This window comes from Equus quagga, chromosome 20, assembly GCF_021613505.1.
Source record: "Equus quagga isolate Etosha38 chromosome 20, UCLA_HA_Equagga_1.0, whole genome shotgun sequence".
Classification (NCBI taxonomy): Eukaryota; Metazoa; Chordata; class Mammalia; order Perissodactyla; family Equidae; genus Equus; species Equus quagga.
In genome coordinates, this window is record NC_060286.1 from 20,451,688 (window position 1) to 20,466,272 (window position 14,585).

At 52.6% G+C, this 14,585-nt stretch overlaps 1 protein-coding gene across 2 annotated transcripts in view; it reads left to right on the plus strand.

The window, feature by feature from the left end:
* ESRRB (estrogen related receptor beta) overlaps positions 1-14,585 on the plus strand; it is a 173,658-nt gene that overhangs the window by 105,883 nt on the left and 53,190 nt on the right. For both annotated transcript variants that reach the window (XM_046647062.1, XM_046647061.1), the window contains one exon: positions 8,088-8,497. In XM_046647062.1, coding sequence (XP_046503018.1) covers positions 8,088-8,497 — 410 coding nt within the window. The remainder of the gene's footprint in view (positions 1-8,087; positions 8,498-14,585) is intronic.

Below are 14,585 nucleotides of genomic sequence, written 5' to 3' on the forward strand. Positions count from 1 at the left end.
TTCTGAATTTGTGATGCTGTCCTTCCTCCCAACACACCCCTTTGGAGTGGTCAGAGCCCAGGGCTAATGTCAGAGCTGCTAGGTACCTTTGGGTCCTACATGAGGGCACTGGACTGAGGACGGAGCTGAGGGCTGAAGTTTCAAATTGGTCTCCCCAGAGGGGCCCCTTTTTCTAATTTGCACAAAGCCACAGTGTGAGCCAGCAGCGGCCGTCCCCTGTGGGCTGGGTCCCCAGGCTTTGCCCCTGGACCGGCCCCTCCCAACTGTCCCAGGGCAGCCACGCCACGTCCAGTTGTCTCCTCCTGCTTTGACAGAGCCTCTCTCTTCTCATTATGATGGATGCAGCCTGGAAAATCATGGATAAAAAGCCCCGATTGAAAGGCACTAATTACTCATCATTATTTTCCATGCCGTAATTTGTGTGGAACGAGATTTCCATCAGTTGTCCGGGATCAGCCTGGTTTTGACTAATCTTTTGAAGGACAAGATGCTTAATTACAGATTTTTACCTGAGCTTCCGCGCACAGGGGAAGGCAGGCGCTCTCTGAAGCCGGTTTGCTACCTGGTCCTTTGAAAGTCCTGGGTCCCAGAGGGGCCTCCAAGGGGAGGAAGAGAGAGAATGTTAGGAAAGTGTTCCGAACAGACCAGATAAAATTGAACCACCACAAGAACGGAGCTGGGGTAACAACGTGGCCATGGAGGGTGGTGGGTGGGCTGCTGCCCGAGTCAGCTCGTTCTCTTGGGCAGGTCACCAACTCTCTGTGTCTCTAAACCCCCAGCCAGCCAGGCTCTCTCGTTGGTAACTGTGAGCGAGTCGCAGCTCCTCGGGGCTTCAGTTCTCCTCTGAAAGTCACAGGGGAGGCAGGAGATCTCTGGGGACTTATGATGCACTGGCTCCAGCTGTGCTGGGGTGTCTGTCCAGAGAAGTGGATCTACTGTTGGAAGATGCACATATGCAAGATTTCAATCACACAGGAATAGTAAAACACCATTTATTAAAATAGACGATTCAGACTACTCAGGGGGAAGGTCAATCTGAATTAATGAAATATCTGAGTTTAAGGAAAAAAATATAATTAATGGAACTGAGATGCACAGAATTGGATTAATCATCATCTTTGGTTCATAACACTTCTCATCATTGGTCTCTCTACCTTTTTTTCTCCCTCCCTCCCTTCTTTTCTTTCTTCCCCCACCCCCCCCGCCCCCCGCTTCCTTTCTCCCTCTCTCCCATGTGATAAGTGCCCATGACTCCATGTCGCAGCAGGATCACTGAGACCTTGACAGTCATTCACATCCAGTCGCCTGGTCTTCCTCATCCTGCCTCCCTGTTAAAGGCTCCTTCTGCATCCTTTAACAGTATTTTTAAAGGGACTTTAGCTGTGTTTCTTTCAGGTACCTGAGGGGTTGTAGTAACAAATAAAGCCTTGCTGGCGGGTCTGCGGGTCTGCTCTAATGAACAGCTCCGCTGGCGCCTGATTAGCAGATTAATTACAGAAATGTACGTGAGAGTCTCTCAGGTGTTCAGAAACCATTTTTCTTCTGTAGAGTGCATTCTCGTCTCAGCCTTATTTATCCTCTTAATTTGCCTAACCAACCACTCTCCCTCCTGGTAATGCCAAGTTTCTTGTGGAATTATCCTCAATTCTAGATCTGGGGACTTGGTTGAGGGAGGAGCTTAGCTGGGTTTAACCACAGGCTGCCAGCTGCTGAATTTTCTGGAAGGGTTTTCTGGCGAATTGCAACAGCAGCCAGTGTCCGACGAGTACGTGCTGGGCGCTGGCACGTTCTGAAGGTTTTGCCTGTGCCAGCTCAAGCTCGCCAGAATAGCCCTATGAGAGAGGTGTGGTGATTGCGCCCATTGTACAGATGAGGACCCTGAGGCCCAGAGAGGGTGACCTGTTTACTCAAAGTCAACAGCTACGGGTGTGGTAGAACTGACTTGTGTGACGCGAGAGTCAGGCTCATAAGGTCAAGTGACTCAGCTGCTTGTTTCTGCTCTTCCAGGGGTGGCCCCGGCATGTGACCCAGGTTCTTGGTGTGGTGGGGTGGACTCTACCCGGTAGAAGAAAGCAAGCCGGACCCTGGGCTAATCAGGCCAGTCCACCCGCTTCCCTCCAGGAGCTTCTGTTTCTCCAGGAGCTTCTCCCCTGCTGCCTGCCCGCCAGCGGGCCACCTTGAGGGGGACAGATTCCTGGAGCCCTAGCTTAAAAATTTATGATGGCTCTTGCTGATATCCTGGAATTTCTTTTGGGTTTTGGGGCAAAATCGCTCAATAGTTTGGGTTTCCTTCAGAACTTCCAAGATTCTGTTGGTCTCTGAATTAGGAATATCTTCAACCCACTTCGTTGTCCAGCAGGGCGATGTCCAGCAGAGGCAGAGACCGCCCCCCCCCCCCCCCCCCCCCAGTAAGCTCAGGCATCCCTGAAGGTCAGGCCGCTCTGGGGTACAGGGCCCCCCACTGGATGCTACAAGAGCCAGGGCCAGGGCCGGGTGGGGGCGGGAGGAAGGCCCTGTCTAATCAGATGGCGGTGAAATTGAGGCCAGGGCAGCTCTGGCCGTGTTCCTGTTGTGAGATGGATCAAAGGGAAAATGATGCCTCGAGGGGCTTCGACCACTGACTACTGCTCTTTCAAAGGCTGCTTAGATGGGGCATCTGTCCCCTCCCCATAAAGTCAATAGTCATCAACCCACTTGGGAACTGGGTCCCAGCCAACCACAGATGATGGACTCGACAGGACTCCCTCCTCCCCAGAGCACAAGTGTCAGCCACCTCTCCCTTCCTCCTGAGGCTGCGCTCCTCCTGCACATGGTCTTGGCCACCCATCCCATGGCTGCATCCTCCTGGGCCTTGGCATCAAGGCTCCACCTCTGAAATCTTCCCTGACCAATCTCCTGTCCTGCAGCCTCCACTCCCTGGAAACTACCACACTCTTGGACATGCCCTTTTCTCCCAGTTCCGCCCTTTCTGACATCACTCCCCTCTCTCCCAAAACTACACTTTTCCTTTGTCCAACCCTCAGCTTCTGTGCCCCTGGCCCACCCTCTTCCCTTGTACATCTAAGTCTGGTTCTCAACGGGGGGCGATTTTGACCCCCTGGGGAACATTTGGCAATGTCTGGAGAAGGTTTTTGTCTTGGAGGAAGGATGCTGTTGGTATCTAGTGGGTAGAGGCCAGGGATGCTCCAGAACATCCTGCAATGCACAGCACAGCCCCACAATGAAGAGTTACCTGCCCCAAATGGCAGTAGTGACCAGCTTGGGACACCCAGATGTAAAGGGGCTGCTCTAGGGGGCTGGGCTCCCCCTGCCTTGGTGCTCCTGCAGACTGAGTTAAGGGGCCTGGTCAACCTTTGGCCCCTGATTTCTCTTTCCTCCTCTGCAGTTGCCGTTGCAAACTTTCTTCCTTTTCCTAGACCTCCCACCGTCAGCCTTCACCCCTGCGCCTCCCACCTCACGGAGTGAGTAGAGGCTGGATGGGAGGTGAGGGGGTGGGAGACCTCTCAACTCCCCACTCTGGCAACTCCAACTTCCCCTCTCCATGGCAGCCTTCTCTCTGCCTCCTGCTGGCTGCTTCAGCTAATGTCTCTTCCCACATTCCAGATTCCTGTTACACGCCTCCCAGGCCCCCTGAGGCAGCCGTTACTCCAGTGGGACTCCAACGTGGTGCCCCTAGGAATCACAACTGGGGTGCCAAAAACAAGCCAGGCAGACCAAAAATGCAGATTTCTTGGCCCCGCGTGCAGAGGTGCGTGGTCAGATTAGGACTGGGGTGGGGTCAGGTCCAGGAGGTTGGTTAGCTGTTCAATAAGCACCTCAGCTGACTGATGAGGCCGACCTGGAATTCGAGAAAAGCTCTCATTTCCCTTCTGTATCTTCATTCACTCTGTCTGGACTTACCCTTCACCATCAGCGTTTCGTTCACTGTCTACTCGGGGAGAGACGGGGATGAGTAATTGTCCTGGGTCAGTAGATGGGATCAGGTTTGCCCAGGGCAAACTGGAAATGGTATGGATTCCATAATTTTTAAATACCTTGAATTCCTTCCATTCTTCACACCCTGCCTCCTCATCAAAGAAACCGAGAATCACTGACAATAACGACAAAATGTTCCTTCTCCACCCCCAGCCCCCCCAAGTTCAAGTGGATGGCGCTGCCTGAAGGTGTTCAGGAGGCCCCCACCCTCACCCCTTCCTCTGCCCTTTGCAGCCAAACTTCTTGAAAGAATTATCTGCGTTTGCTACTTCCTCCAGCCATCACAGCGTGGCTTCCGTCCCCACCATGCCTTGAAGTCCCCAGCCTCCTCCTGACCGCTCTCTGCAGTGGTCAGTGGCCCTTCGGACTTCCTCGGACCTTGTAGGCGTGTGTGGCCTGCTCCCACCACCTCCTCATTGCATTTCCACAACAGGCTCTCTTTTTATTCTCTTCCAACTCTTCTGGCCAATTCTTCTCTGTCCTCTTCCTGGACTTCTGTCCATCTGTCTTTCCTATAAATTTTGCTTTTGGATGAATGAAGAATGAGCTGGAGGTCAAGGACAGACGGACAGAGGGGAGGCAGCTTTCTTGGAGGGTCCTGTCTCTCTAGCAACTTTCTTTCCCCTGCCCTGTTCTGTGCCCCCAGAGAGTTCTCGACTCTCACACTACAGGTCAAGATATGACAGCCAGGAGGGTCCAGGGCTTAGGAGCTCTGCTCTGCGTTTTTTAAGGGCTGTGAACCTGGGGCCCCTGCCCGGGGCAGCTCTTTTTGAGGCCTGGTATCGGGGAGGCAGAGTCCTCTGGAGCACAGGACTTGGCCCTGGACAGCCAGACAGTGCAGGTCAGGACCCCAGCTTCTCCTGGCACTCAGGTGACCTGGGAGAAGCTCTGAGCTCCGGCTCCTCTCTTCTGGAAAGTGGGTATAGCAGTGTCTGGCAGACAGGTTGTGAGGGTTAAATATGATGGTACAAAAGAAGGTGTCCGACGTGCTGGGCTGGTGAATGGCCACTAGTCTGGTTCAGCCTCTGGAGCAGAGGGGCAGCCAGGCAGCCCTGGAGAGCGGAAAAACCAGGCAGAAGAGTCTGGAAGGGATTTTGAACACAGAAAAGAAGCTGGGCCCCGGGGTTCTTCACTCAGTCTGTAAATATGGATGAGCAAGTGATGGATGAATGAGGCAAGACCAGCAGGCTCAGCAGGGAGCCCCCCCTCAGCTCACGGGCCCCCTGGCCTTTCTGGTGCTCTGCACACCTGTGTTTGTTCAGTGTCTGTCCTTTCCGTGAGAGGCTGAGCTTCCTGAGATCCGGGGCTGTGCTGGTCATGTCCCGTTATCTGGCCAGCACTTGACACATAGTAGGTGCCTGAAATACATGTTGGCTCTCCCTGGAAAAGACATTCTAGTGGGGTCAAAATAATGGTCACATATAGGAGAAGGCTGCTGGACTCCCCCAGTGGGCCTCAGGCACTAAACGAGTGGCCGGCTGTGCGTGCAAATTCTGACTGGGGTCAGCATCCAGTTTTCTTCCTTCTCAGCCCTGGAGTCTCGGACCCACCGGGGCCTGGAGGCGGGATCTGGACAGGGTGCGTCTGGGCTGCAGAGCCCATGGCAGGATACTTTGTGCTCTTCTGAATGGAGGGGAGGGCAGGAGGGGAAACCACAGCTTAGGGGACGAAACCGTGGCCCGCCCTGGCTGTCCTTCAGGGTTGGCTGAGCCATGAGGCCGAGGGAAAATTGTGGCCTACTGCCCCCCAGGAGGGGCTGCGGGCTCCCTGTCTCCTTCCCTCAGGGCACGTGGTTCTTGTCCGTCCAAGGGACCAATCTGAAGCGGGTGGCGTATAAGACATACTCACAAAATGGGAGTTGCTATAATTGCTGTTTACATCAAGCGTATCTCTCGAAATCTCCAGCTCTCATGAGCCTGGGGGAGGGGTGGAGTTGGAGGACTGAGGTCTGGGGGCTGTCTGGCCCAGCAGGGTTTGTCACAGGGGGCCTGGGGATGTCCCTGTGAACTGCAGAGCCTGAGCAGTGAGTAGGAGAGGCTGACAACTGAAAGAGCACCTGGGCAGCTCCCGCCTGCTGTGCAGGGCGTCCTGGGAGGTAACCCAAAGGCCCGTTGTGCCTGCTCAGGCAGATTCTCCGTCTGGAATATGACCTGCTAGGCTGATGTCATTTCCTGAGGACACACCAGGGACCCGCTGGTGGATGGAGGGAGGCAGGTGGCCATGCAGAGCCCAGGGAGCTGATGGGGCACCTGCCAGAGATATAAACGGGCCCAGAGGAGCCCCTCAACTGGAGTGCCCTCTGCCGACATAAGGGAAACTTGGGGCACGTAGGAGATGCGTCTCAGAGGACTCGGGAACATTCAGATTGGAACCGGAGACCAGGAACCTCTATCTTCAAACGCTCCATTCCAGTGGATGATAAACTTCTTGAGAGTAGGAGCCTTGTATGTATCTTTTATCTTTTTATCGGAAGCAGCTCTCAGCTTCTGATTAGACCTGTCTGTGGGGCGATGATTTCCCTGTGTCTGGTCGCATTCATGTAGATGGATGGGCCAGCCCCATGGGAGGTGTACTAACTAGAAGATCATTAGTGGGGCCAGGGGCCATGGACGCCCCTCCCCGTCATACGATTGCATTCAGTATTCCAGGGTGCTGGTGGTGTCAAGGTGGTAGCGTCAGGGTGGGCTTTGTGGGTCTGATAAGGTGGTCCTTTCCCCAGGTGGTGACCAGTCCTTTCCTCAGTGGGCTGCTCACAAAACAGGAGCTACCTCTGGGGGTCGTTGGAGGTGGGACTGTGGCCGCTCCCTCCCTGCCCCCCATGGGCCCTCCAGCACTGAGGCCCTCCCTCCCAGGGCGGAGCCATCTTTCCACCAACGGGGCTGTGCTGCCAGCCTCTCCAGCTCTTTGCATTCTTCAGGACCTTTCCCTTTCCTTTCCCCTGCTCCTCCTGCAGAAGCCTTGGCCTCCTCTTTACCTCCACATGGCCAGGCCAGGCCAGGAACAGAAGGACCCCGACCCACCCTCATGGCTCAGGTCCTGGCTGGCTCCAGAGGTCTTGAGTGTGGGCTGCAGCTGGGCTTCACGGAACCACACTTTTGTCTCATGTGAGCTCTTGCCCATGCGGAGAGCGGCCCCTCCATCCTGGGGGCTAGGCTGTGAGAGGCTCACATCTTGCCTGTCTTCTCACCCACCCAGCATGCTTCTGGGAGGAGGGGCTTTCATTCCGGGAAACATTTTGTGACTTTTCACAGTGATCTTGCCATGTTGGTAATGCTCCCTCGACTTGGGGGTGAGGCAGGGAGACTTAAAGGTTGAAAGTTAAGGTCAAGAAGCAGCTGGAAGATGCACAGAGTCGGGGTTGGAGAGCTCCCCCATGCTGCCTGATGGAGGCACAGCCTCTTAAAGGGGAAGGGCTGGGCACAAGCCACCTGCTCAGGGGCTAGGAAGGGAAATGAGAGAGGGGGCCTGGAGCCACCCGCTAGACGTGCGCTGGGCCAGAGGCAAAACCCAGAGGGCAGCCAGTTCGGCTGGGGCCTTTGCCACAAGCCCTGCCTCTTGCCCTGACTGGTTGCCTTGGCATCTCTGTTCTCAATCTCAATGATGACAGTGCTCAGGGGAAATGTCAAGCTTGGACTTACCTGATGGCCCAGTCAGGCCAGGTGAAGTGGGTTATCAGGTCATTGTACTGAGGGTGTCTGGTCCAGGGTCTGACATACCGGGACTTTCACTTTTAGGCAGCATGTCGCACTGTTGTGTGGGAAGATTGGCCCAATATTTTGGCTGATTTGTTAGCACTTTTTGTCACCCTCAAGCCAGCAATTTGCAGAGCGCTGGGGAGCCTAATCTGAAGTTTATTGAGCACACATAGCTGCTTCTTTGAGAACTCAGAAAGTTCTGGGGGGTGATGCCAGAAATTTGCTCTGGGCTGAGCCGGTTCTTGACCAATTGACATTCTCAGCCAGCATTTTATCTCATCAACGCCTTAGCCTGAGCTAAACCCCTCCCCAGCTGCCCCACCCATTGGGTGCCCGGAGCCCAAAGCTAATTCCTGGGACAGTGTCACACCCACCGCGCCCTCCTCGGAGCTGACTTCCCGCGCTCTGTGTCCACAGGCTGCTGAACAGAATGTCTGCAGACGACCGGCACCTGAGCTCCAGCTGCGGGTCCTTCATCAAGACGGAGCCGTCCAGCCCGTCCTCGGGCATCGACGCCCTCAGCCACCACAGCCCCAGTGGCTCGTCCGACGCCAGCGGTGGCTTCGGCCTGGCCCTGGGTGCCCACGCCAACGGTCTGGACTCGCCGCCCATGTTTGCAGGCGCTGGGCTGGGAGGCACCCCGTGCCGCAAGAGCTACGAGGACTGTGCCAGCGGCATCATGGAGGACTCGGCCATCAAGTGCGAGTACATGCTTAACGCCATCCCCAAGCGCCTGTGCCTCGTGTGTGGGGACATTGCCTCTGGCTACCACTACGGTGTGGCCTCCTGCGAGGCCTGCAAGGCATTCTTCAAGAGGACCATCCAAGGTGCGTGGCCACAGGGCCGGGCCAGGCTGGGGTGTGGGTGGGGGGGCGCCTGGCCCGGGGGTCCAGCAGGAAACCAGGCGATTCCTGCCAGCTACTAGGCCGGGTCTGGGCGCCGCTGAGCAGAGGTTCCATCGGCTCCCTTTTCTGTTTCTCAGGGTTTCTCTTTCTGGGATTCTGAATAAGGATTTCGTCCAGCACTGTTGTTGGGGTGGCATGCGCCCCTCTATGGGGCCCCGGGAATCTCACAGCAATGCCTCACCACGCCATGCCTCTCACTGGTCTGGGGAACACTCTCAATTGTGTGGCCCTATAAAGCTGATCTTTTGGGGGAAAAAAATAGCATTATTTTGCCTTGCAATTCCAGACCTCTTGCAATATAAAGGGTCCCTCACTTGGTTTTGATCTTTTTTAATTGCACGAGTGAAACATGCATGTTTTCTTCATTGCGAGAGTCGGCAGACAGAGCAAGGGAAAGATCCCCCTGACCACCCACCCTGTCTGATCCCTCTGTGGCCTGTCTTCTAGGGCTTTTTCAGTGTATCTGCATATCAGCTGAGTCATGTCCCCCTGGTCATGGGGCTGGCTGTTTCTTTCAATGGGTGCTGGAGTGAATGATTCTGACGAAGGTGCTCAAGAGCCCTGAGGGGTGCCTTCTGTAAAGTCACTTCAGGGAAAATGGGGATCAGGATAGGTCCACCCTCAAAGGCTTGTTGTCAAGTTCATGGCACAGGAGGAACGGCCCTGCTCACAGAGCAACAGACGGGGGTAGAGCACTTGCTTCGTTCATCCAGCCAGGTATCTGTTGAATACCTACTAAGCGCCAGCCGTTGCTCCAGGTGGTGGTGCTAAGATAGACACAAATCGCTGCTCATGCAGGTAACTGAGATGAGCTGATGCTATCCCACTGGGACAGAAACTGCAAACCAGACTCAGAAAACCAGAGCCCTGTCCTGTCCCTGGCCTGGGTCCCTCGTCCAGGACCCTGCCTGCCTGTCCCGAGGGTGTCCTCCCTTCCTGCCCCCCGTTTCCTTTTAGGAGGAGGCAGGCTGAGCTTCCCTAGGATGATTTTCAGTTTATTCATTCAACTGAAAAACTGAATAACCATTCAAATATTATTCAAATATTGGTTTAAATTTCTTGTGACAATTTATTTATTAAACCAATCGAGGGCATTAGGATTGGCTGTGTTTCCAATTCTGTCTGTTAGTTGAGACTAACCACCCGGCTCCTGGGTCAGGTGGCTCCACACACAACCTTACAGCTGCATGCCCTTGGGCGCACTGCCTCAGTTTCTCTCCGTGCTTTGGTTTCCTCATCAGTAAAGTGAGATGACATCATTCCTACGGCACACAGAGCTGTTAAAAGAGGATTAAGTGAGTTAACATATATGAAGCACTTAGCATGTTGCCTGGCACTTAGTCAGTGCTAACTAATGTTTGCAATTATTCCTTTCACTTTTGCAGTATCACTTAAGACGTATTATTGAGACAACAGACACACATTTTGCTTTATCTTACAGAGCAAGCTTTTGTAACTATACTTGAATAAAACAGAGTAATTATTATTTTGACTTACCAGGATTTAAATCATTTTAAGCTATTTTAGTTATAACTAATATTTGTTTTCTAAATGAACCCTTTAAAATAAAAAGGTAAAAACTCAAATAGTGCAAAGAGTAAAACAGGAAAAAGTAAGTTTTCCTAAAACTCCAGACCCCATTTCCCTGTATCTTCCCCCAAAGGGGCCGTGATAGCCGCTTCTTTCAGCAACTGTTCATTGAGTCCCTTTGCATCAGGTGCTGTGCTGCCCTCCAGCACAGGGAATGGATGCACCCGGGGCCCTGCTGGCTTCACGCCCCCAAGTCTGGGGCCTGGAATCGGTTTGAAAAACACTGCTTAGTGACTCTGAGTCTCCTGACTCAGCCAGGGTTGCAAAACTCCGGTTTTCTATCCAACCAATACCACGGGATATTTGACAAATACACAAGAGATACTCAAACCAATTTAAGTTACTGAAACAGCAGCGTTTTTCTTCCCAAATTGGGAAGTGGTCTTGGTGGGGTTGCCATTCCTGGAGACTCTTCGAGATGAGTTTTTGAAAAATTGCTTTTTAGGAGACAATGACATTTTCTTCTCTCCATATTGTTCTTAAGTGAGCTGGAGAGTTCTGGGTCCCATTTTCTGAAAGCAGAGGCTGAGAAAGCAGAGACTCAGAAACCCCACTGCACCCTCAGCTGAGGCCGGGGTGCCGAGAATGGCCTGGGCAATCGGGTCCACTGGAAGGATTTGTAAATAGTCTTATTATTTGCTCCCACAGACAGGATAATGATCTCTCCCTAGAAGTCGAAGGAAAACAGCAGCACTTAGAGCAATGAGAGCTGACCTGCTCTGGTCTCTTTCTCACAAGAGGTGTTTCACATTTATAATCAGAGGTTTCTATCTAGAAGAGGGAAAAGTACACTCTAAACCTGATTGGGTTGCTTTGGTTATTTTATTAAGTCTTTGGCTTTGTTCTAACGAAGATTTTAATTTTGTTGCTTCTGAACATAATAGTTGTAGAAAATTTGGAAAACATAGGAAAGGTCTAAAGAGGAAAAGAACGAACGATGACTGGACAACCACAGAGATTGGCTGAGAAGTGAGTGAGCGTTTACTGAGCCCCCACTCCGAGGAAGGAATTGCAGGGGACGTAGGAGAGGAGACCGGTAACTGCCCTCAAGAAGCTTCGAGCACAGTCTGCCAGCGCAGCCCCAGGCTCCCCATCAGGGCACAGTGTCCTCAGCACCCACCCAAGTAATGAGGATATTCAGGCCGTTTTTGAAAAGTCCAGTAACTTGGACTGGGAGCCTTTCGTCATAGAATGCTCCATTCCCAAATCCACGGAAATGCTTGGAAAGCTCTGCAAATCCTGTAGCTCACACCCGCCTCCCTCCTCCTGTCACTTCAGTCTCCTCAAGTCAGTGGTTCCGCCAGTGTGGGAAGACATCTTGCAGAAACAGAGATGTCATGACTGACGTAGGGAGAAAGCCCTCAGACGGCCAGCCCTTCTCTACAGATACTTCCTGAGCGCTCCCTGAGTGCTTGGCTGTGCTGGGGCTAGCACTGCAGGATGGCCAGGGCCACGGGGGAAGGGCTGGGAGACGCGGGCAAAGTACATCCTGCAGGCCGGCCTCTTGCTTTTGTAAATCAGGTTGTGCTGGAGCTCAGCCCCACCCGTTCCTTTACTCTTGTTTGTGTTTCCTTTGGTGCCTTGGTTGAGTAGTTGTGACAGAGACCTTCTGGCCACAAAACCTAAGACATTGACATTTTTCTGGCCCTTTACAGAAAAAATTGGCACTTCCCTGCACGATAGTATTGCACAAGGCAGATGCAACCCCCCTGCCCTCATTGGGCTTAAAGTCAACCCTCAGTAGTGCATGTGTGTTTATTACGACTTTGCCTTCCCAAGTCTATGTTAAGAAAGCAAGTGTGTTGTTGGAGCTGGGGATTATGACACTCACCCGGAATAGATGGGCTCAGAGATGGACAAAAAGGCATCTTCTAGAAGGGACAGAGTGGCTCCATGGTAAAGGAGATAACCCCCACCCTGATTGAATTTACTGGCAGATCTAAAGGAAAAAAGGTGCCCATGGAAGAGGATTGGCCAGCCCTGGAGGCCCAGGAAAAGAAGGCGGGCTTCACAAAGGCACCACTCCTAAGAAAGGAGAGTCAGCCTGGGCACAGCCTGACGTGACGAAACATTCAATTGATCCGATTAACGTCTTTCTGCTTATGGTCTGGTTCCCCTGTAGGTTTTCTGCTTGGAGTGAACTTACTGGTCAGGCAGATCAGTTTCTCCTTGTACTTGAGTGTGCTAGCATCCTTGGGCTTATACATCAGGGTCCTAAGTTTGAGTAATGTGAGTCTGCCTCTGAGAGATGGACCCCTTTTCTGTGGCTGGCAGAGTCAGGCTTCTGGATGGTAGGGCTGAGGGCCGGATTGTGGACTGTGATACTGACCCCACAGTAATGAAAACCTTTGTAATGAGTACCAGGAAAGAGGTGGCCTTTGGGGGAGCCACCTGGGGGACTTTTCTAAGTTGTACCCCTAAACCTTGACCCTGTGACCATGTTTCATTCTCAGCAGTGACCCCGCCTCCTGTTCCATTGAGGATGGAGAAGTGTCAGAGGGGACCTCCCTCACTTGTTGCCGCCAGTCCTACCCGCTCTCCCCCAGGTCTGCAGTCTTTTTCATTCGTGGCCTGTGCAGTTATTCATTGCTTCCCACTCCTGCCGGAAGAGATGTCCCCTACCCAGGCTCAGCTCTGCTCAGGCATTGGCTCCATCTCTTCCCCACCTCCCAAAGACCCTCCTACCCGTTATCTCCTCTCTTTTATCTTCTCACTTTCCACAGTTGGCTTTCTTCCATCAGCATTTAAATACTTGCGGTATCTCCAATCTTTAAAAAACCACCCATATCCTTTCAACCTTCAGCTTCCAGGTCCCCCTTTCTCTTCCTCTTCTCACTTCTTGACCCACCTTATGTGCCCAGTATCTTCTCCTGCCCTTGGCTCAGTTGCCTCCGGAGCCAGGATGATTCAGCCAATTCCATAGCTCTTGTCCTCAGCCTCTCCCGTGAGCTCTCCAGTGCCTGTAACACCTAATGGATATTTACACTTGGATGTCCCAGAAGCACCTCAAATGCAACAAGTCCTAACCAGGAGCTATGTCCCTGCCATCAAATGTTTCTCCTTATATTCCCAAGTCAGTGCCTGCGTCACTCCTCCAGTGCTCAAGCCAGAAATGGGTCTTATCCTTAGCTCTGCTTCCTGCCCCCCATCCCAAACCAGCATCCCAGCAGCCACATCCTCTTCGTTCTCCCCCATTCATATCTTTTGACCCGACGGCTTCTCCATTCCCCCTTCTTAAGTCCAGGCCACCGCTGACCACTGACGACAGTCACTTTTACTCTGGTCTCTTGGCTGCTGGCTCACCTCTTCCCAGTCTGTTTTCTTCAGAGCTGCCAGAGAGACCTTCCTGAACACACATCGGAACATGTCACTCTTCTATCTTGCTTGTCGGTAAAATCAAAGCTCCAGAGTGTGGCTGAGGCTGTCCTCTGGGATGGCCCCACCTTGACCTTGCAGCCTCATCTCGTGCTACTCTCCCTTGCAGGCTGCAGGGCAGCCTGACTGCTCTGTTTTCCACTCCCCAGGCCCTGTCGCTTGCTTTAGGTATCTAGACTTTGCACCTAGTCTTCTCTTTGCTCTCCCTCCCAACTTCCAGTCCCTATTTTTATCTATTAGGTCTCAAGTTAGCTGCCATTTCCTCCAGGAAGCCTTCTCCTACTTACTCTTCTCATGACATAGATAGCGCCCCTCCTGGATGCTCGTGTGAATCTCCTCCCAGCACAACAACAACAGTTACCACACTGTATGGTTCTTGCCGTTACTTGTCTGCTTCCCCAAGACGATTTTAAGCTCCTAAGGAACAGTGTCACATTTATCTTGATTTTTGCCAAATGCCACGTCCTCCCACGGCACCCGGCACGTAGGAGGTTCTCAGTGTGTCTGAATAGCAGGCGATCCCCAAAGGGGTCCCCCATTTTCCTAATGAGGACAAACCAAGGAAGTTTGGCCAGTTTGCACATGTAAGCTTTTAGGGATCTAGATAAAACAGTCAAATGTCTACTTATAACAAGAAGTGAATTTTAGTTATACTTGCGTATTTTAAGTCACATTGTGTAAAACAATGTATTTTTTTAAAAAAATTTTTTGTAGTCACATTTTGTGAAGCAAGGTTTATCTAATTTTTCACGTGAATCTTTGATAAAAGTATCTCAGCCTGCTCTCAGGCCACCTTCTGAGTCTTTTTTTTTTTTTTCAGGAAGATTAGCCTTGAGCTAACATCTGCCGCCAATCCTCCTCTTTTTGCTGAGGAAGACTGGCCCTGAGCTAACATCCATGCCCATCTTCCTCTACTTTATGTGTGGGATGCCTGCCACAGCATGGTCTGTCAAGCAGTGCCATGTCCACACCCAGGATCCGAACTGTCGAACCCTGGGCTGCCAAAGTGGAGGGTGCGAACTTAACCACTGCACCACTGGGCCGG